This window comes from Phaseolus vulgaris, chromosome 8 (genome assembly GCF_000499845.2).
Source record: "Phaseolus vulgaris cultivar G19833 chromosome 8, P. vulgaris v2.0, whole genome shotgun sequence".
Taxonomy (NCBI): domain Eukaryota; kingdom Viridiplantae; phylum Streptophyta; class Magnoliopsida; order Fabales; family Fabaceae; genus Phaseolus; species Phaseolus vulgaris.
The window spans coordinates 14,404,806-14,428,445 of NC_023752.2; the positions used below are offsets into that span (position 1 = coordinate 14,404,806).

At 30.2% G+C, this 23,640-nt stretch overlaps 1 protein-coding gene across 1 annotated transcript; it reads left to right on the plus strand.

The window, feature by feature from the left end:
* Positions 1 to 1,715: 1,715 nt before the first annotated feature.
* LOC137824399 (L-type lectin-domain containing receptor kinase S.4-like) lies at positions 1,716 to 4,395 on the plus strand. Its single transcript, XM_068630034.1, has one exon. It carries the CDS (start codon positions 2,234 to 2,236, stop codon positions 4,250 to 4,252), a length of 2,019 nt encoding a protein of 672 aa, XP_068486135.1. The 5' UTR covers positions 1,716 to 2,233; the 3' UTR covers positions 4,253 to 4,395.
* The last annotated feature ends 19,245 nt before the right edge of the window (positions 4,396 to 23,640 follow it).

A 23,640-nucleotide genomic window follows, 5' to 3' on the forward strand; every position in this document is an offset into this window, starting at 1 on the left:
TACACATAAATTAAAGACAAATCTAGGAGAATAAGGAATCGTTTTTATAAATAAATTTGTTCAAAAAGATGATAAAAGTGGTTTTCACTAAAGATAGTTTTGAATAACTGCTGCTAAATATATTAATACAAAACAATCTTCCATTCCTAATATAAAAACTAATGATAGCATGAGCTGTTTATGAAATAAAATAATGTAGAGGCATAGAACCCAAAGTTTTTGTCCCATAATTGTCATTCCTAGAAACTACATTGCACATTTGTTTAATGCATAGTTGGCAGATAGGTTTGGAATACTATGTTGGAAGTCTTCTTTCAAAGCTTATGGAAAGTTATTTATGATTGATTCCCTTACCCACCATCACCACCCATCATCATATATTCTGTTATATTCATCCTTTAGCAGCTACCCCTCCAATCGAAATTCAAGATTCACCACTATTTGCTTGGTTTTAATTTGGTGTACCCAACGTTCTTTACCCTTTACATGACGATAGTTGAAAGTAGTTGATACCTTGTTTTCTTTATCTTGTTTTAGATTAACATGGATTTGACGTATGTCATGTATATTGGTTTAAGAAGAATCTACAATAATCAAGAAACAAACACCCATAGTCATCGAGTTTTTTTATATAGATTTAAAAATGGTTTAAAATGAGTTGGGTTGAGTTTTTTTTTTTTTTTTTTAAATCATCAATTTGTGTATTTCAATTTATATAAATAACCCATAAATTCAACAGGTTAGGGAAAGGTAGACAGGATGATCCATTATATATATTATAACACTTGATTTATATTATTTATATTTATTTATGTAGTGAGCCAATTTATGTGTCTTCTACTTTTATGTTATTTTTTAAAACTTTGACGGGTTTCAGTTCAATTTTAAAATAGATTTAGCTTAAACCGATAGGTTAAAAGTAATTTAGATTGAGTTAATATTTCAATCACCTCAAGCCAAATATTAATAAATTAAAGATAGATTAAGTTAGGTTAACTCTTTACACTCTAATTTTTTCTTTTGTAGAAACTGCAAAAACTTCTTGTACATGAGATAATTTTGCTTAAATCCTATGAAACAATTGATTAAACAGAAACAATCATGTATATTCATGGATACATATTTATTTCACATGTTGTGCGTGTATAACCATGAAAAACCTGTTTATTCTCCATTAAATTGATAGAAATGACTTAGAATGATAGCACAATTTTCATAAATATTTAACTTTTTTTTATCTTCACATATACTAAATTAAAAGTTATAATTATAATTAATTTATAATTTCTAATAAGTTTATGACTATGCAACTAAAAATTGTATACAAAATACACACTATATAAATTTTCTCAAAGAAAAACCAAAAAGGACAGAAAATAAAAATCTAGTTAAAATAATGAGGTTTTTGGTAAAAAAAAATAATCTTTCATTTTTTTTCATCTCAATATCTAGATGAAGTATAAAAGATGTGAGTAGCATACAGAGAATGGAAAATAAATGAATTATATATCCAAGTGAGCATTCTTTAGAATGTTTGGTTCCTTGCCATTTGAAAATGACAGTACGAAATCCAGAATTTAAAATTATAGGAAGCAGCCAAAGGCAATGGTGCCCAATTCGCTCACTTTTCTTGTATTTTTGCCAAGTCTTCCTTCTAGAGTTTCTACGAAATCAGCTTCATTAAGAAACCCAGTTTTGAATTTTTAGTGTACTATATCTCTAACCACAAAAATTGAGTCCAGGTGGGTTGGTTCAATATGTTTCCCAAGCAAAGCCCAGTCACTCTCAAGTTTCAACTTCTTGCCTTTCAGTTGGGGTTAGGAATGCAAAAATAAAAATCATACTCCAAATACACAACTTGCCCAATTTAAAAAAATTAAAAATTCTGCGAATTTCAAAAATAACAAAATCGAATTATACTATCTGGACACAAAAAAATCCACAATTCTTCACGTGCAGCATTTTTGTACATTTATTGAAAGCTTCTACTTTACTCTCTCCTCTATAACTGCTGGCGCATGTGAATGATTCATAGTGTGCTTCTCTCATACCATTCCCTCTTTACTCTTTTGCCACCCTATTTCCTCCTCCAAGATCTATTACACTAACCTTTTTGTTCAATAAACAACCTATTATGCTTGTTCTTATCTCATTTTGCACTATACCTCCATCAACTTTGTCATCTCACACACCCTTCTTGTCTCTCTGATTTTTATCTTTTATCTTGTTCATCATGGCCACCCTTTTGAAATTGTTGCCTCTTTTGGTGTTTCTTCTGATCCGTGTTTCATCCCAGGTTGACCAGCTTCTCTATGCTGGATTCAAGGATGTGGGTGCTAGCAACCTTACATTGAATGGGGTGGCTGAAATAGAGAACAATGGAATACTCAAGTTGACAAATGAAACCAGCAGGTTAATGGGTCATGCTTTTTACCCATCTCCTTTTCAGATGAAGAACTCCACCACTGGTAAAGTTGTTTCCTTTTCTTCCTCGTTTGCTCTGGCTATTGTCCCTGAGTACCCCAAGCTAGGTGGCCATGGCATGGCTTTCACAATAGCAACTTCTAAGGATCTCAAGGCTCTACCTAGTCAGTACCTTGGCATCCTTAATTCCAGTGATAATGGTAACTTCTCCAACCACATCTTTGCCGTTGAGTTTGACACCGTACAAGACTTTGAGTTTGGGGATATTAATGACAACCATGTTGGAATAGACATCAATAGCATGCAATCCAATAAATCTGCTAATGTCAGTGTGGTGGGTCTCAATCTCAAAGGTGGGAAACCGGTTCTAGCTTGGGTTGATTATGATTCTGAATTAAATGTTATCAGTGTTGCACTTTCTCCAAATTCATCCAAACCCAAAACTCCAATCTTGTCCTTTAATGTGGATCTCTCACCCGTTTTTCATGACACCATGTATGTTGGGTTCTCTGCATCAACGGGTTTGCTTGCTAGCTCCCATTACATCTTAGGTTGGAGCTTCAAAATCAATGGACAAGCACCACCCCTTGATCTCTCTTCTCTCCCGCAGCTTCCACAGCCAAAGAAGAAACAAACAGCTTTGATAATTGGGGTTTCAGTCTCAGTTGCTGTTATTGTGTTATTGGCCATCGCCATTGGCATTTACTTTTACCGAAAAATCAGGAACGCCGATGTAATTGAAGCATGGGAGCTTGAAATTGGGCCACATAGGTACTCCTACCAAGAGCTCAAGAAGGCCACTAGAGGCTTCAAGGAAAAAGAACTACTTGGGCAGGGTGGTTTTGGCAGAGTTTACAAAGGAACATTGCCAAATTCCAAGATCCAAGTAGCCGTCAAGCGAGTTTCTCACGAATCTAAGCAGGGCCTGAGGGAATTCGTGTCGGAAATAGCCAGCATAGGCCGGCTTCGCCACCGGAATTTGGTCCAATTACTTGGCTGGTGCCGCCGCCGTGGCGACCTCCTGCTTGTGTATGATTTCATGGCCAATGGGAGCTTGGACAAGTACTTGTTTGATGAGCCAAAGATGGTCCTAAGTTGGGAGCATAGGTTCAAGATCATAAAGGATGTTGCTTCAGCTCTTCTGTATCTACATGAGGGCTATGAGCAGGTGGTGATACATAGAGATGTGAAGGCCAGCAATGTGCTGCTAGATTTTGAGCTTAATGGAAGACTAGGTGATTTTGGGTTGGCAAGATTGTATGAACATGGGGCTAACCCAAGCACAACAAGAGTGGTGGGTACATTAGGCTATCTGGCTCCTGAGTTGCCTAGAACAGGAAAGGCAACTACAAGCTCTGATGTTTTTGCATTTGGGGCACTTTTGCTTGAGGTGGCTTGTGGGCGCAGGCCAATTGAGCCTAAGGCATTGCCAGAAGAGTTGGTTTTGGTGGATTGGGTGTGGGACAAGTACAAACAAGGGAGAATACTTGATGTGGTGGACCCAAAACTAAATGGAAATTTTGATGAGAAGGAGGTGTTGGTGGTGTTGAAATTGGGGTTGTTGTGCTCAAATGATGTGCCTGCTGCTAGGCCTAGCATGAGGCAAGTGGTGAGACACTTGGATGGGGAAGTTGAAGTGCCAGAGGACTTGAAAAAGCCAGGAGATATAAGTCAGCAAGAGGGGTTTGATGAGTTCTTGCACTCACTTGCATCTTCTTCCTTTGACAAGATGAGTTCAGGCTCCAATTTTGGAAATAGAGACATGGATAGTTTTCTTTCTTTTGCTAATTCACCTCATTCCCTTCTGCATAGAGGAGAAACAAGGTGATTCTGCATATACTTTCTTTACTTATCTTTTCTCACTGGAGAATTTTCGTTTGTTTTTACATGTCATTATGCAAGTCTCATTATAGAAAGATTTTGGATATGATGAAATGAAATGCTAAAATCTGTAACTCACTATTCTTATCATGTCCCTTGTTGCTACTCCATTTTGTTCTGTCATTATCTACCTACCCCCTTCACTTCTTAACATAGCTTGGCAAATCATATACTTCTGAACATATATTATCCACTAAGTTTTAATTTGCAATTGAGGGTATTATTTTGTTATTAGCATGATACAAAATGTGTAAGAATTGAAAAACGATAATGTTAAGTATGTGAAAAGGATTCTTTTGGTTAAAATATGCAAACAAATATAATAAAATTCGAAAAATAGCAAAGGTTGAATGGGAAAAATATCTTGAAATTTTTCTTTTTCAATTAAAGTTGCAAAAACACTGCACAGTCATTTCTTTTGGTTGGTGAGAAATGTCTTTGCCTAAAATGGTTCTCTTTTGTCTCTCAACAGAGTAAAGTTTAAAGTAGCAAATAGTTTGAGAAAAAGAAATTTTCTAAAAATAACAAACTAAAAGATAAATGGAGATAATAATCGTTAAAAAAATTATGCTTAAAATGGATTTGAATAAGGGTTTCATGAAAAACATAAATGTAAAAATAAGAGAGTAATCCAGAAAAAAAAAACAATAGAAAAATAAGAAATTATAAGATAAAACCAACTACGTGACCAGTACTTGAAAATTCAAGATAAATATGTAATAAAGAAAAGATTAGAAAATGAAATTAGTAAGGTAGGAATTATAAAATTGCATATGGTACTTAATAAATTAGTGAACAAGAAAAAATCAATAGTGATATTCTACTTGATCATTTATATATTCGATTTTTTATAGGCTTTTGGTAAAGAAATTTATTTGGTGTAGCTTGGACAAAGACAAAATCATTAAACAATTCTAAGTTATCACGTCTTCTTTAACATCCTTTTCAATTAAAATGTATAAAATGACTTTTTTTCTCAGTATATATAATCTCCATCATCTTGATATATAACTTTTATCTAAATAAAAAAAATTCAACCATTTTATAAACATATAAAAAATACTTATTTTAATCTTTATATTTGTACCTTAGCTTGAAGTTGATATATAACCAAAACATCTATATTCCTTTATCTATAAAGTATCATTAATTAATCTCATTTCTTCTACGGAACTCCAAAATTCCCATTTATAGATTTTGTGCCTTGCATGGATTACCACGTTTTCTATCTCTACGATGATATCTTTTATTGCAAACGAGAAATATGTGTCGAAAACTGAAATTGTAATTCTTTTTAAAAAAGGTAGGTAGGTGCTCGATGCAGAATATATTAACAAAAAGTGAAATTGTAATTTCAGAATTTCTTTAAATAAAAGTTGCAATAGAAGTAGAAAAAAAATAAAAATAAACAGAAGTGTAGTAAAATGATAAAATAAGATGGGGACGTGAGATAAATCTTTCCAAATGATTGGCGTGTTGGAAAATTCAGAGGAAGGAGGAAAGAAGACTATTGTTCATAAAATGAAAGAATATTACAACCATACGTAGCGATCTCACAAGTAACAGTGAATTATCGAGTACAATAATCGCTAAATATAAGAATTTATTGTGTTGGCACTGATCAATAAGAAAACAAACAAAGAATTAGTTGTTTCAATTGTAAAAATAAGGATTAGTTTCATCTCTCTCACTCTCAAGTATTTTGATTAGCATGTCAATATTAAGTTCTTTGATTGAAATTGATGCCCGTATAAAAATCATTTATATCGATTCCTCGCATATAAAATCCTTAAGAATGTCCCCTAACTATCGATCCCTCGCATAATTATAAGAACAACTTAGAACGAAGCTCAGACGTTTAATAGCAATTAACATTTCAAGTCTATTCCTAGCACTCAAATATGTTAAGTATTGTTGTTTAGGTCCGAACCCTAAAAATACCTCCCGGTCAGATTTAAGATTCTCAATTTGTCACGGAAAATTAAAAGTAAAACAACAATACCAATAATCAATCAAGAACTGAATATTAATATATAAAATATCACCTCAATACATAAGAGTTTGAACAGATTACTCCCAATCCCAAAGGGTAGAATTAGCCACGCATACTTCTATCACCTTCCATTCTCCCAATTGGGTTACAATTCACTCTATGGTGTTTTCCTCTCAATCTGGCATTGAGCCTCTAGCCCTCTATTTATCCTAGTTTTCTAGGGTTAGGTTGTTTATCGCGCTAATGGGCTAAATGATAAAACATAAAAAAGGCCCAATCTTTCTTTGCATCTTTTTTTTCATTCTAGGACCTTCTATCTTTATCTTTTTAGCTCCAATCATTCATCTTTAATCTAAATCTCCAATCTTCCTTAGAAATCTGCAATTAACACCAAATTTGGGAATAAAATACTCTTATTCAACTAAAGATCATAACAAATGTAAAAAGGTATAAATTCATAAATTAGGGATTATTTTATACGTAAATTAGCAATAAATCCTCATAAGTGCCTATATTTTAATATGAAATATTACTGAAATTAGACACTTATCATACGTCAACTCAGGATAAGTGATCGTTAAATACCATAAAGCACCAACGATGGATTTGTAGAGGGTTGGATCATGAAAAGTAATTGAGTCATCTTGAGTGAAACACTAAGATGATATCATAGAAGTAGGTTGAGACTTCACACCACTGCATATTGGCTTTGTGCATAAGTTCATTGACATATTTTGTTTGAGAGAGATGTAGACTATCATCCATGTTCCAAACAACTTCAATGCCAAGAAAATAATGTAGAGAGACTAGATCTTTTAATGCAAAATGTTTATGTGGTAAGGAAATAAGATATGAAAATCCATGAGAAGAGTTACTTGTTATTATAATATGATCTATGTAGATGAGAATGAAAATAGTAGGCATATAACCAAATTTTGTGATGAGAGATACATCACTTTTAGTTGGAGTAAAACCTATATTAATAAGAGTTTGGCTGAATTTTTAAAATCAGGATCGGGGAGCTTGTTTGAGCATGTAGATGTCTTTGTTAAGTTTGCAAACCTGATTTGGATTTTTAAAAATAAAGCCTAGAGGTTGGCACATGTACACAATTTCTTCTAAGTCACTATGGAGAAAAGTGTTGTTTTATGTTAGTTTGATAAATTCACCATTTGAAAGAAATAGCATGAACCAGAACAATACAAACATTAGCAAGTTTGATGAGAAGACTAAATGTTTCAGTGTAGTCAAACCCTATTGTCTGATGAAAACCCTTTGTAACCAACTAGGCTTTGTATGTGATAAGTGTCATAATTCAGTAATATTTCATACAAAAAGATAGACATTTATGGACTTTAATTGATAAAATAGTTATAATTCAACCTCAAATTTAGGAATTTGAACCTTTTTACACATTTTTGGATTATAAGATGACTATGAATGATTTATTCCAAAATTTGTGTTAATTTCAAAAAATCTAGGGGAAAATGAAGATAAAAGGGCTAAAGGAGAATGGACAAGTTAAAGACAAAAGGCAAAAACAAAATTGGAACATTGAAAACTTGCCCAAGCAAGATCACTCTAGAGGAACTCGTCCAATGCTCTCTTAAGCGAGTTCACTCCAATGAAGTTGGATTTTTTCTCGTAAAACTCGTTTAAGCATGTAATATCTTACTTAAGCGAGATATCACTTAGCCTAGGTCAAATAGAAGGCATGAGGCATACCTACAAATCATTGGGAGGATGTGGAAAGATAGAAAATCCTAGAGGAGGCAGACATTAAGGAAAGCACCTTGGATCTTCTTTCTTGCTTTTCATGCTTGTAATGGTCAATATAAGTGACTAATTCTTTCCTTTGGGATTGGAAGTAACATGTTCAAACTCTTATGTATTGAGGTGATATTTATTTATAATATTGAGTTATTGATTGATGATTTATATTATCATTTTATTCTCAAAACTTGAAACTATTCAGGATTTTGATCCTTAGATTTGACTGAAAAGTACTTTTGAGTATTTGACCTAAATGATAATGCATAACATATTTGAATGTTATGAATAGATTTAAAATGTTAATTTCTTTATAACATATGTTCATAATGATAAGGAGTTTTTATAAATATGAATGATTTTTATATGTGCATCGATATTTAAAAGACTCTCTTAATAATTTTGTATGCGAGGAATCAATATGAATGATTTTTATATGTACATCAATGTAAATCAAGATGGGATGTTATATGTTTTTATGCATTGAAACTACAAACGAGTAAGAAAGATTAACTTCATTCCCAATTTTCCTAATTTACTCATCCAAATCATTTACTTTACTTTTATTTAATTTTCAGGCAAACTATGTCAATATTTTTCAAATAAAATTATTGTACATATTCTTATACTTAGTGAATGCTACAATTATGATTTTAAATAATTATTCTTTGTGAGTTCTATATTCTTCCTTAGGAATAAATTATTACTTTTGTCTCAGTACACTTGTCCTTAAAAAGAGTCCTCAAGTTTTTGATCCCGTTGTCGGGAAGTATTTAGTTTTAGTGTATTTATTATTTTATTTTATTTATTTTTTGTTTTTATTTATTTTTTATATTTTATTTTATTTAGTTTTAGTGTATTTATTATTTTACTTTATTAAGTTTTTGTTTAGTGTAATTATTTTATTTAGTTTTTGTTTATATTTTTATTTTCTTTAATTTTAGTGTATTTATTTATTTTATTTTATTTTGTTTTAAGTGTATTTATTTTATTTTATTTTTGTTTTTAGTTTAGGTAGTTATTTTTTATTTTATTTTAGTTAGTTCTTTATAATTATAAGTTTTTTTTAGTTTTCTAGTTAGTTAGTTATAATTATAAGTTTTTGTTTTAGTTTTATTTAATTTTATAAAGCAATTAACATTTCAAATTTATTCCTAGCATTCATATATGTTAAGCATTATCATTTAGGTCAAATAATCAGAAGTACTTTCCAACCAAATTTAAGGATCAAAATCATGAATAGTTTCAAGCTTTGAGAACAAAATGATAATATCAATCATAAATCAATAACTGAATATTATAAATAAATATCACCTCAATACATAAGAGTTTGAACATATTACTCCCAATTTCAAAGGAAAAAATTAGTCACTTATATTTGTTGATCAAGAGTGATCAAGGGCTTTGAAGTATCCAAATCCAAGTGTTTGATGCAAGGCTGAAGTTGTTGTTGTGTTTAGGGTGGGATCTGGGCAGTTTAAAAGTATAATCCACTTTTTGTTGAATCTAAAGCTAATGTGTTTTAAAACGTTTTTGAATTTAAGTGTTTTTCAAACTAAGTGAAAAACAACCTGTTGTTTTGTCAAAACAACCTGTTGTTTTGTCGAAACAACCGATTGTTTTACTCTTAGGTGTTTTTGAAAAGGTTGAAAATTGTTTTGGTTGGTTGACTTGCAGTCAAACCAAAACAATCGATTGTTTCGTGGTTTTAATCGATTGTTTCTTTGAAAATTCTAACAGAATTCTGTTTTGGTGGTTGAATCTGCTTTAAATGATTTCCAACTGAATACGCTCCTTCATTAAATGCTTTGACCAATCTTTGGAAAATATAAAAGGTTTGTTTATGTTTTAAAACAAACAAGAGGAAACAGATTTGAGTTTTTCAGTTGTGAGAAAGATTGCTTTCAAGTTTTGAACATTCACATCAAGTTTTGGGTTTTCTCAAGAAAGAGTGGAATCTGTATTGATTTCAGATTGTTCTGTAAACAGGTGTAATTCTTTCTGAATCTTCTATATTTTCTGGTGTTGTTGCCAAGGAGTGTTGTGTGCTTTTGAGGTGGTCAAGATCAATACTCTTGGTGTGTGTTGTGGCAAAGTGAGTGTGTTTCTTAAAGGGTTCAAGGTCATTGCTTTGGTGGTTTGTGTGTAATCTGTTTTGATTGCTTAGTGGATTACCTAGTGGCTTCTGGGGACTGGATGTAGCTCTTGGTTTAAGAGTGAACCAGTATAAATTGTTGGTGTATCTCTTTTTTCCCTTAAACTCATTTAAATTCAGTTTTTATTGCTTTACTAGTATAAACAACTGATTGTTTCGCGGAAACAACCGATTGTGTTTTCTGGTGCTTTGTTGTTTTGTGCTTAAATTCTTGGCTAACTGAAATTCTGATATGGATTCACACAAAGGATTTTGTTCAAGCTGAAAAAGTTTTCAAAAACCCCTCTTAAGCGAGTTTTAAGAGAAAAAAACCCAACTTCACTTGAGCAAACTCGCTTAAGCGAGTTCCTTTGGAGTGATCTTGCTTGGACGAGTTTTCAATGTTCCAACTTTATCTTTTCATCTTTGTATTTAACTTGTCAAATCTACTTTAGCCCTTTTATCTCCATTTTCCCTTAGAATCCAAAAATTTAGGAATAAATCGTTCACATTCATCTTATAATCCAAAAAGATGTAAAAAGATTCAAATTCCTAAATTAGTAGTGGAATTATAACTATTTTATCAATTAAAGTTCATAAGTGCCTATCTTTTTGTATGAAATATTATTGAATTATGACACTTATCAACATATTACTAAATTATGACTCTTATCACTAGGGAGTCATGAACATTGAATTCGAAGAACTTTTATTTGAATTCTTTGTACTTAAAAGTTTAAAATTTTTGTTTGGAGTAGAGTTACAATAATGGGCACGATTTCGCTTATTGGAAGATTCACTAAATCTGGTTTTGTTATCCTACTGGTTGTTTGGGAACCTTAGACTCAAGGCAAGATTTTCTTGAAGATAATTTTGTATAGCAACTTTATGCTTTTCAAAACATTCTTCCTTATTAGAAGAGTAAAGCTTCAATTTCTGTAACAATGTATGGATCAATCCAAGACAGAAAAAACGTGACAAATATAAGCATAGTCTTCAGACAACCATTCAAGATGTCTTCTACATGATCATCAGTGGAAATAGAAGATCCTATGGTATCTGAGGTGTCAATAATCTTATTTATTTCAAGAAGATAAACATATATGGAAATACCTTTCTTTGGTGTGCACAACTGTATCTTGAGTTTCTTCACCTTTTCTCTAGTATGAGAAACATAATAAACACAGTTTTTTCCATGTTTGGAAAGAAGTATTGAGACCTACCATTTTGGTTAGAATTGGTGTGGTCATAGATGCAAGAAGGCAAACAATAAGTAATTGATCTTGTCATTTACAGTTGAGATATTCTTGGTTGAGAACATTGACAACATCTTCTAGAGTGTTGAATTTTAGAGGAATATCTTGACCCTCCAAGAACTGTGTCAATTTAAAGCCTTGAATAGTGGCTAACACTTGTTCAACATGAAAAGTTGTCATCATCTAATTTGAGAGATATATGGGTGTTAAAGGTAGGAGGAAGAAAATAAGAGGTAGTAGAATAATTTTCAAAGTTCTTGTGGAAGAAAAAGAAGTGAAAATTGTGGTCAGATTTATGAAGCTCCGAATACCATGTTGGAAAACATAAAGGAATAAATGAAAGAAAACTATTATTCATTTTTTATCGGCAAGAAAAAATAAATAAATGTGTCTCACTTAAGGGGTGATCTAACCCTTATACAGAACATAGAAACACACACTCCTCTCTCCAAACACAACTAACCCCACAAAGTACCTCCAACTTCCAACAGTAACCGTACTAGTTAAAACACCCTATCCTCTCAAAGACACCAAGAACCATTCAGCCTACCTAAAAACATCATAAGTTTTTAATCGATAGCATAGATACCAGGGGTTTTAAGCACAATTCTGAGAAGGAAAAGCCCACAAAATGCAACTTTGAAGAGATCCAAGACTAAACCTTTAATTGTCCAAGGAAAAAATTTCAGAGTGGTCAATCACTCCACTTTTAAACATATAGTTATTCATATGTCTCCATATCTAGCTTACCAACACAATCCAAATATTACCCATAATAAGATTAACAAACATAGGTGCATCAAGAAAAATGAACTGCATAATGTGAGACAAGTGTAAGAGGGTCTATCGAACTCATTCCTAACCATGCGTAGGAAAGATTCTAAACTAGCCAAGAAACCTTGCACCCAAAGAACAAATGACTTGTTAACTCCTTTAGAGCCCCACATAAACAGCAAAGGCTACTCCTTTCCGCTCTTTCAGGCATCTCCAACCACCATACTTGGACACAATGATCCCCTGCCACAACCCACCCTTGTCTAAACTCAAATGTCAGATCCACTTTCCCAGCAAGGCTACATTGAAAAACATAAGGTTAATAATGCCTAGACCGCCCGCTTCCCGAGACTTGCAGACCTTATCCCAAGCAGCCCAACCTATCTTCCTCCCTTCAGACCCCCAACACCACAGAAAATTCCTCTATAAACTCACTATCTTCTTCATCACACTAGAAGACATCTTGAACAAAGAAAGATAGATCAGAGGGATAGACAACATAATTGACTTAATCAAGCAAATCCTCTCAACCAACAAGACGAATCTGCCCTTCCAACTAGCTAATTTGTTTTTGACCCTATCTACCACTTCATCCCAAAACACACCCCTCTTATGACACCCCTTACTAGTATTCCCAAATATTTAAACGGATTTTCATCACTTCACAATTGAGAATTAACAATTGAGAATTAACGTAAAGCGAAGAATAGATGTTTGGTTGATCCCACTCTACCCCACCAATTTTGCTCTTTAAGAAATTTATCTTTAAGACCAAAAGCTAGCTCAAAGCAATTGAGAATAACCTTAATGTTAAAAACTATTATTCATAAACTTAAAAAAATATCACAATCGCACCGTGAGTGTAGCTAAGCCAATATAAATAGCTCACAAAACAGAAAAGTAACTACTGATATATCATATCATTCTTATATAACAAATTGACTAACATATCGAGATAAAAAAAAAATAAAGTAAAGAGAAACATTAAGTATAGTTTTTCTGTTATAAAGAAAGAAGCATAAGACAGTTAATTCTTCTACTTTCTTTAATTCAAAAGTTTATATATTTTTAGTTTCCCTTCCAATAAAAAATATTCTAATAAAATTAAATTTAATTAAGTTTTAAATAATTTATAAATTTAGATATTTTTAATTAAAATATTTTTAATTTTCATCTAACTACTCATTTTTTTTGTCATCAATGACATCATTACTAGTCTTGTTTTCTCATCTCCAACTCACCAATCAATTTACTTCTTTATTTTTTAATCCCTTTCAACTCGCTTATTCTCTCTTTAAGAAGTTGATCGATGAATTAGAGAATATTAGAGAGTAAAAAAAAGAAAAAAAAGAATCATTTCATTCACAACAAAATCAAACACCACAATACTTAAATGAAAAAAAAAACATTTCTAACACTCGATAGAATAATTTTTTAATAAAAACCTAATTAAAAATACAGTAATTTATGAAATATTTAGAACTTAATTATTCCTAAAAATTAATCTACTTCTTTCTACAGAAAATAAAAAATAACTATAAGCATACATATACTTTTTTTATTATATTTCTACCTCATTTTCTTGCTATCTCTTCCATAGGGCACATTTATCATTTCTTTTCATCCTTTTAGAGAAAAAAGAAAAGTCCTCCAAAATCATTCTACATTCCTATAGTATTTCTCAAACCAAACTCCTACAAAAATTGAGGTCTACAAAAGTCTTCCCTATGTTTCCAAGTTTCCTAGGTCATTATTGTTTCAGGGAAAACCACTAATAATATTTCTATTAAGTAGAGTTGTTTACCATATGAAGTAGTATTTTAATTTAAGTTTCATAAACTTTAGTTTCTTAAATTTAATAAAATTATCTATATAAATTTCTAATTTTAAAAGTTATAAATTTATGAACTTCATTTTAAAATATTATTTTTATCGATGAAGAGAAATTTTATATTTGTGAATTTTTTGGCAGACTTCCTATTAAGTCAAATTAATCAACCGATATGATTTCATTATCAATGTAATTAAATTAATGTCAGATCAACGACCACTTCTTCCACAGTTCTTTCAAAGGAATCTCAGAAGAAAAGAAAGCTGAAAATATCTTAAAACATTAACTACTTTTATATTATAAATTTAAATACTTAATTTTAAATAAGGAAAGGGTTTATTAAAAGTTTAAATTTTAAATTTTCAAATATAAGTAAAAAATATAGAGCTGGCATATCTTTAATGTAAATATTTGATTTTGAAAATTATATAAGTAATAAACACTATATTTTGTTTCTTGAAATATATGTCGTTGATCATTATTTATTTGATAATCATTTTTATTTTATTTTTACTTTTAAATTTCACATATTTCCAAAAACACCCATATAAGTTACCATACACAAGAAATAAGCTATTGGTATAAACTATTTCAATCGATTATTCCTTATTATTTATTAAATTTCGTTGTTCACTTAATGTTCAACATTTTAGAGTGCATATTAGAAAGTCATTTTGCATCATACTTTTTTAAAATATAAAATAGAGAAATAATATTTTATGAATGTCCACTTAAACATCATTTTAACCAATAGTCAATCAAATACTCACTCCTTTGTGAACATTGTTCCTTGAACACAAACATTAAAAAAGAGAAGATATTTTATATTTTATAAAGACTTGGTATTTTTTCCTATCGTGACAACAACTACAGCAATATTGCATTAAAATTAAAAAAATGTCAAGCCAAAAAGGGGTAAGGGATGACTTTGAGTGGGTGGGTATTGAGCAAGAGTTTTGGTCTAGAATATATGATCATTATCCATATGGACCAACTTGTGACTAAAGTAGTGCTGCTATAAAAATGATTTTTTCAATCATGCATGATTGCCTTGTATGAAAGATATCCCAGCTGTGATGCCCACTATTGAAAGAGAATATACTTTGCATAAAGACACCAATTCAATTGCTACTACATGCACTCTCACACTGGAAGGTGATGTTTGATTTATTAGAAATTATAGTTTTATTCTCATTGGAAGATGCTATTTCATTAGAAATTATACTTTTATTTTATATATACGGAAACCATTAACTTGTTATCCCAAGTTATCAAAAGTTATGCAGAGAAAGAGTACTCCTATAAATTATCATACTGTTCTAAACATGCCAACATGTGAACTAAACTCAAAACATTAATTGTTGGAGATCCCACATCGATTAGAGATTAAAGCCTTTCATTGTATATAAGTGGATGCAAACCTCAACCCTATGAGCCGGTTTTATGGGGTTGAATTAGGCTTAAAGTCCATTCTTCTATAACATGGTATCAGAGCCATTTCAAGCCTATTCTAACGATTTCATTAATTCAAATTATATAACTCGATCTCTAAGCTACTTGGTTCAAGGTCGGGTTGCCCATAACCTTTACACATACTTATAGTATTATTTATAATTTTGATAATAATAACATATATCATATTTTAGTTATGTTTAACATTTTATCTAGTGTAAAAAAGTACAAAGATAGATTGAGAGAGACATATAGAGAGAGGGAAAGAGAGAGATAATGATACTAAAAGATCTCCTTGTTTATTCGTGAAAAGCTAAATCTAAGAAACAAACATATCACCACAAGCTCAAACTAATAAATATTTATCTTTTCTAGTTGAATAATATCCACATTGGAAACATAAGAACAGAAAAGAGTGTTTGAAATTCTAAGAGCACAACAAACCTTACCTCGAACAAAATTCTTTTTAGTTAAGTTAGACTTACTATCAGTTATCTCCAAACTTGTAAACTTAAAAAGAGAAGGATGAAAATGAAAATCAATTATATTTTGAGAAAATGTAGAGAAGAGTTAGATGATTTAAGATTTTAGAAATACTAATTTTTAAAAAAAAACACAAAATAAAATTCTTTAATTTTCTATTTATAACCTTTAGAATTTAACTTTAGAACCCAATTATCAATATTCATCACTTTTTACCTTTTTTTTTCTAATAATTATCAAAATATAATCATATATTCATGGTTTAGAATTAATTGCTAGTTATTTAATAGTTGTCAGCTGTATAGTTGTGAACGAAGAAAAGAGGTCCAAAATAATGAATTTATTTTAGAAAGAAGAGAAGAACTGCGAAATATATCCTTTGATAAAAAGAATGAAAGAAATGAATTTAACCAACTTTAATATCATCACTGTTGAACACAAGTTAGAAATGTGTGTGTATATATATACTTATTTTTCCCATCACTTGATGATGAAGAAAGATATAAATATATAATTTGTAAATAATATCTCAGTTTCTGATTGAAAAGAATAAGAAAAACTGAAATGAAAGCATGCAAGTTAAAGTCTTTTGGAAAAACCGATGAAAAAAGTTAAAGGTGGAGTGGATAACTTGGAAAATCCTGAGTGGAACTTTTTGACCCAAAAAAACTCTATATTTGATAAAGTAGTTGTTTCACCTTCTCCACTGTTCTTTCTTTTTGGTGTGTTATTCTACACTCATTGGTGTTGTAATTCATTAGGGTGAGTCATGCCCAAGAAGTTTGGATGATAAACAAAAACTTATTCAACACGAAATATTTTTTCACCTCCTAATTTTTTCGAGATTTTTGTTGTTGTAGTCTCTAAGTAAATGTTTGATCCATTTTTGTTTCTAATTTTTTGTTCGTTAATGCTTTTAATGTCTCTAGATAGCAATTAGGATGTGACAGTCAATGCTAATTCTCACATTACTTAGTAATATGGAGAATGCAAATTTAACATTACAATCATGTATAATTTTTTTTGGATAAATTTTGTTTAGTCTCTTTTACTTTATAAAATTTACTTTTAATCTCTTAACATTTTAGTCATTGGTTTTGGTCCTTCGACGATCTTTTTACGAGTCTTAATTCTTCAATTTTTGTGTATTTATTTTTATGTCCTTTTTAAAAAAAAATACCTTTAATCTCTCAATTTTAGTTTAATGTGAAATATTATCATATAAATGCATGATTTGAGATTATAAGACAGTATAAATTTCCCTTACCAACAATAGAAACTTGTTCAGAAAGAGTGAACTTTAAAACAAAATTTAAAACAAGAAAGCTAATTTACTACCCTTTCAAACTCTATCCAGATCTCACTTTACATTCAATCTAAAATACTTGGATCACCGTAGGATGATAGGTTAAATAGATTGGCACATCCTAAATTTAAAAAAATCATTTTTGAAAAAGAAAATAAATTTTTAGATTTTTTTTACTAGGATGGGCCTTTAAAAGTACGAGGTGGTGAAAGTATGCAATATGTGAGTTGGAGCATGTTGGATTCTTAATATATTAATGGGTGTTTCTTCCTGCATCCCAATAAATTTCTCCCTGCACCTCATTATTACTTGGAAAGACTGTTCTATCTCTTTTAAAAATGACTTTTTAATTACTCATCTCGAAGTGTTTTTGGAACATATTTTTTGAAAAACATTTTATGAATTATGGATTAATCATTCTGTAAGTCAAAAAATATGTTTAAGAAGATATTTTAGAATGATTTTTTTTGTCTTCCGAATTTTCTATTTTGGAAACACATTTTTCTTACAGAACACTCTCTATTTTAGAATCACCTAAAACTATCAAGGGTAATTTGGGTATTTCGGAAAAGGTAAGGGTATAAGAAGAAAAATGTAGGGGTGTAGGTAAAAACACCTTATATGTATAGTTATTTTAGGTGCGTTGGTGGACAAGGTTTCATTTCATGATCAGGCTTCTTCTTCCTGCACCCCCATAATTTTAAAAATTCCATAACTAGCCTTGATCTTTTATTTGGAAAAGGACACTGTGGTGGAGTGTGCTATGGATTCATCAATCCAGAAGTGAATCATGTTGTTTTCTGGATGATGAGGTGTTCCAGAAGTAAATTGTTAATAGATTGTTGAATCTGGAAACCTAATTTTTGTTACGGATTGATGGATCCGGAAGATTTATGAATTTCCCAATTTGAAAGATTTACGGATTCTCCAATCTGGAAGATTTATGGATTTCCAAATCTGAAATTTGAAAAAAAAAATGTGGATTCCTGATTCCGTAAAATTACCGAACTGCATTATCTGGAATACTAGATATAAACTGTGGAAGCGATAATCCGAGACACTACCGACCACCACCAAAAGAAACACCTTCCAATACTAAGAGATGAAACAACATCGCCGCTGTTCAGAGAGAAATGAAATCCGTGTGTGCAATCTATGGGCAAAGGAAGAAGAAAGAGTAGTGTGGGTCTTATGTGCATTTTGGAGTTTTTAAAAATAACAGGGTTATTTTGGTCTTTGCATAATATTGTGGCCGTACAAGAAGAAAAACGTAGGGGTGCAGGAAGAAACTACCTCATGACAAATGGTAAAAATACTAAGGTTTTTTCTTTGTGCACCCTATTATTACTAAATGTGCACCCTATTATTACTAAATGCACCTTTATACTAACAAAAAAAGATTGCAATATCCTTCTTCACTCTATCACGTCATCGCCGATGTCGCCATTACCATCGCTGCACCTTCGTTGTCCACTACATCTCTTTCCACTGCACTAAGAGGGTGAATAAGATGAAGGAGAGCTTATTCTAGAAGCCATCATTTATGTAAAACTTATTTTGGAAATTTTATTTTAAAAAGCTCATTCTATAATGCATTTCATATATTTCAGAAAGTTTGTTTTGAAGATTATTCTGAAAATCTTGTTCTAAAATATTTCATATCTTCTAAAAAAACTTGTTCCATAAATCCTATTCTAAAAATTGTGTTGCATAATTCATGTTTTTAAAATTTTAAAAAACTTGATCGGAAAGATTTTCACAACAGATAATCTGTTACAAAAAGTAAAATGATCATTTTAACAATTATGAGATGCAGCTAAAAGTTATAGAAATGAAAGAAATAAAAGCCCAAATTAACTTTTTAATTAGATCCAATATGAAACCTATAATAATCTAGATTAACTCATGAGTTTGGAGTTATTTCGACATATAAAAATTAAATGGTTGAAATTGGTAAAAAAAATTATTAATGAATTAAAACTAAATTTTGTAAAATAATATAAAACTAAAAACAAAATTTACCTACAAATTTTGGTGACATCATATTCACAATTGACGTGAAAATCAACATGTTAGTCAACATCACTACCATGTCACAACTTAAAAGGAAATTACTAGTGGTATAAAGGTAAAAATCTTTAAAATGTTGTGTTTGGTTCTAGTGGTAGGCTCTTCATGATAATGGAAAAATAGGATATACATTGGTTTGGATCTAGTGATGTGCAAGGAAATGGGAGTGAGAAAAAGTAATGATAGGTACTGTTGAGTGTCTCGCTCACATACGAAGAAAATCACGTCTACATGTGGGAAAATATCGTTTTAACCTCACTTTTGTTGGGCATGACAAGATCATTTTGCATTGTTGAAGCTTAGAGATTCATGACAAGGTGCATTGATTCCTTGATTTGATTAGTTGGGGTAGATGGAGTTTGAAGTTTTGAAATAAATACATGTGTTGGCACATGCAGATTCACACCTTGTCTTGTTTTTGTTGGTGCTGAGTTTGTTGTGTGTGAGTTCATGATGCAAGAATTGTTGGTGTGTGAGATTGTTGTTCAAGGAGGGTGGTGGTCTATGTGATTTGTTGTTGTGGTGGTAACGATAGTGTTGCATGGTGGTGAGTGGAGAAGATGAAGAATGGTAAGCATAATTGATTACCTTGTATTCCATAATTGATTATTCAAAAAAATTGTCTCTATTAATTGATGTTGTGACTGTGTTAATCGATTATGGGATGTTTTATGTATAAATAATCAATTATCGTGCATGAATAATCTATTAAGAGGAGCGAGTAATCGATTATGTGTGTTCTATGTGCATATTTCTTGGTTTGGACGTTGGTTCAAGCTTGGAGTCCTCGGTTGTAGCCCTGGGTGTCCACGATGGTGCATCGATGATGGTCCAGGTCAAGTGTGGTTGTCTTCTTTTCCTTTGAATGAGTTGCAAATTTTTAATAACATTTTTTTATGTTTGAATAGGTGCTTGTAATTGAGTTTATATTGTTATTGGAGTGTTGGTGTTGGCTCGTGGTGGGGTGCAGGTTCTTGGTTGAAGGTTTTGGTGCTCAAATGAAGGCCTTGGCATACAGGGTGGTGCAACAGGAGTGGTTCAAGTATTGTGGACTTGTGTTGTTAGACTTGAATGAGTTAGACACGGTTAATATGTTGTTTTTTTAGGTCCTTGTAAAACATAATGTTGTGGTGTTGTTGGAGTGGTGGTGTTGTGCTTGTTTTCCTTGAAGCCCATTCTATTTGTTGATCAAGGTCAGAATAAAGCATCATTGTTAGTTATTGAATGTGTTTTATGTTTTGGATGATTTGTTGAGCCAAAGTTAATTTGAAGTGAAATTAAATTTCTTTGAACATGTTACTTTGTTTGACTTATTGGTTCCATGTGTATTTTATTAAATTATTAATAATTAATTGAATGATTTTTTTTATATATTTTAGTTAGAAAAGTATAAACCTAAGATATTAAAAAAATCATATTCATTTCTCACCCTTTTTTATATGCAATGACAAATTTGTAATCATACATTTTCATCAATTAAAAAAAAGTACAATTTCAATCATACTCATCACATCACTCTCAAATTTTCATAAATTGTCCATACAATTTACCATAATTCAAACAACCTCACTTTCTTACATTTTCCCTTCAATAATCTAAAATTCACTTCCTCAAATCCAAATAAAGTATAAAAGTTGAGAAATAAAAGCACACTCTCTTTAAAACTCTTGTATAATAATAATTATTTTCATAATATACTTAGTCACTCCCTTTTTAGTTGTAGCATCAACAAATGTTATAACATTCTAAATAGGACGACAACAGGAAGGGGTAAGTGTGAGTTTGACTATATCATATCCATATCTATTTTTGAAATAAAAATTCACTTCCATCTTCGTTCCCATATCTAAGGATATGAATTTTTTTGTTCTATCTTCATCCCTATCAAGAAATGGGAATACTTGTATCCACCTCTCTATTGTTCCAAATATTAATTTTTTTTTTAAATTACAATAAAGGAAACAAGATATTGTTAAGTATTCAATATTAAAAAAATATACATTTTCTTCTCTCCAATGTCCAATATCAAGAAAGAAAAGGTCAAATCATTGTATAAAAGAGTAAAAATGATCAAAAAAATATATAAATAAGTTACAAAACTATGGACCAAAGAAAAGATAACATATATTTTTTTAGGTTACTTAATAACTTAAAGGTATTTTAGTTATTAAAATGGGGATGGGTATGAGGAGAGTGATGGGTATTTGGATATAGGGACATGGACGTGACAAATATGTACTTACACATCCCCATCTCCATACCAAATTTAAAAATCGAGTATTACTCATACCCAAACTTGTATTCAGTCAATGCGATAATTCTCCATCAAAACCAGGACGGGTTCAAACAATACCGAGAATGGATTCATTTGCCATCCCTAATTCCAAATCTCCAATAATGCTATTATTGATTCATTATGTAGGTTGGCGGTTAATATTCTGAATAAAAGATAGATTGCAAAATCATCTTTGAAAAAAAATATAGAAAAAATTACAAAAAGAATGCAAATTTAGGATATTTTAGAAAAAAATTATGCTTAAATATTTTTTTCATAATTTTTTAAATTTTATATAGTCTTTTAAAAAATTAGTTCTCATTCTAAATAATTTATTTTTAATTTTATTATTTACTAGCATGTGTTAATTGGTCACATGTTAGGTGTATGGAAGAGAAATTAACATAAGTTATGAGTTTTTTTTTTTACATTTTTGTTTTCTTTCGTATAAACTTTTTATTATTTTTATTTTTAGAATTAAATATGTTTTTCATCCCTATACTTTACATGAATTTAGTTTTAAATATTTTGTGTGGTCGTAACTGATCCATGGTTATATTTTAATATTTAAATTATTAGAATTTATTTATTTTAAATTTATTTAATGTATAATATGGTAATAAATATTTTAATTTTTAATAGTTTATTGTATTTATTTTAAATAATTTTTTTAATATTATAATAAATATTTTCATTTTAATAATTTTGATATATGTTAGTTAAATTAAATTTATTAAATTGATTAAGTGTTTGATTTTAAATTATTTCAAGAAATTATCTTAAAAAGTTTAGAAAGAATTGAAAAATGTTGAAAAATAATAATTGAGTAATAGAAAATACGTATTTAAATTTTATAAATGTTATATAAAATACTTTAATTTTTTTAAAATTATTTATTTTATTGTAATTTAATTTATAGTATTATAATAAGTATTTAAATTTTGATATAAATTAGTTAAATTAAATTTATTAAATTGATTAAGGGTTTAATTTTAAAGTTATTTAAAGAAATTATCTTATAAAGTTTATAAAGAATTGAAAGATGTAGAAAAATAGTAATTGAGTAAAAAGAAATATGTATTTAAATTTTGTAAATATTATGTAAAATATACATAAACTTAGGAATATGAATTTAACATGAAGTAATTAATTAATGCAAAATGTAATGGATGTATTTAAAAATAGAGAATCCATTTATCTTAAAATCTGAAGTAAACTTAAGAAAATAAAAAGTGAGATAAAATTTTTTATTGATAACTTAAATAAATTTGAATGTCATATTTATGTAATGGATAAATGGACTAATGGTTTTACTTTGATATCCATTGTGATTTAAAAGATGTTACTTCTCATAAATGAATCATAAGATCATTTTAAAGATTTATCGAGAATGTTTATGAAACAAACATATTAAGAATAAATGTGTAAGTAAGTAACTTATTCTTAATCCTTAGATTGCCCCAAACTTGACCACATGTTCTATAAATGCAATTGTTATAGATATTTTCCAACTGAAACACATAATAATGTAGTAAATTTTGAGTCACGAGATGACACATGTGAAATTATTTCATATAAGTGTGTTAATACAGTTTTCCAACACATCGAATAACAGATTCATAGATTTAGGTTCTTTTATTGTATGTCATTTACCTCGTATTAAAGAACATAAATGTTGTACCATGTAAAACAATTCTCAATGCATGAATAATAGGTTTTTGATATAGTAATTTTAGTAGACTTAGTTCTTAATAAATGTAACATATATAACTCCATTTCGATTGTGTACGGTATAGAATGAATTTAGAATCATGGAATAGAGTTGATCATTAGATTTTGGATTATAAGTTCATAACCCTAACCCATTGGCATTTTGGGTGGAGCATATGTACTTGGTGTTTTTTTATTACCGCTAATAAGGTAAGAGTTGAACTAAGAACTCGATTGTAAAGGCTAAAAGAGAATTTCATGAGCAATTTCAATAATAGAGT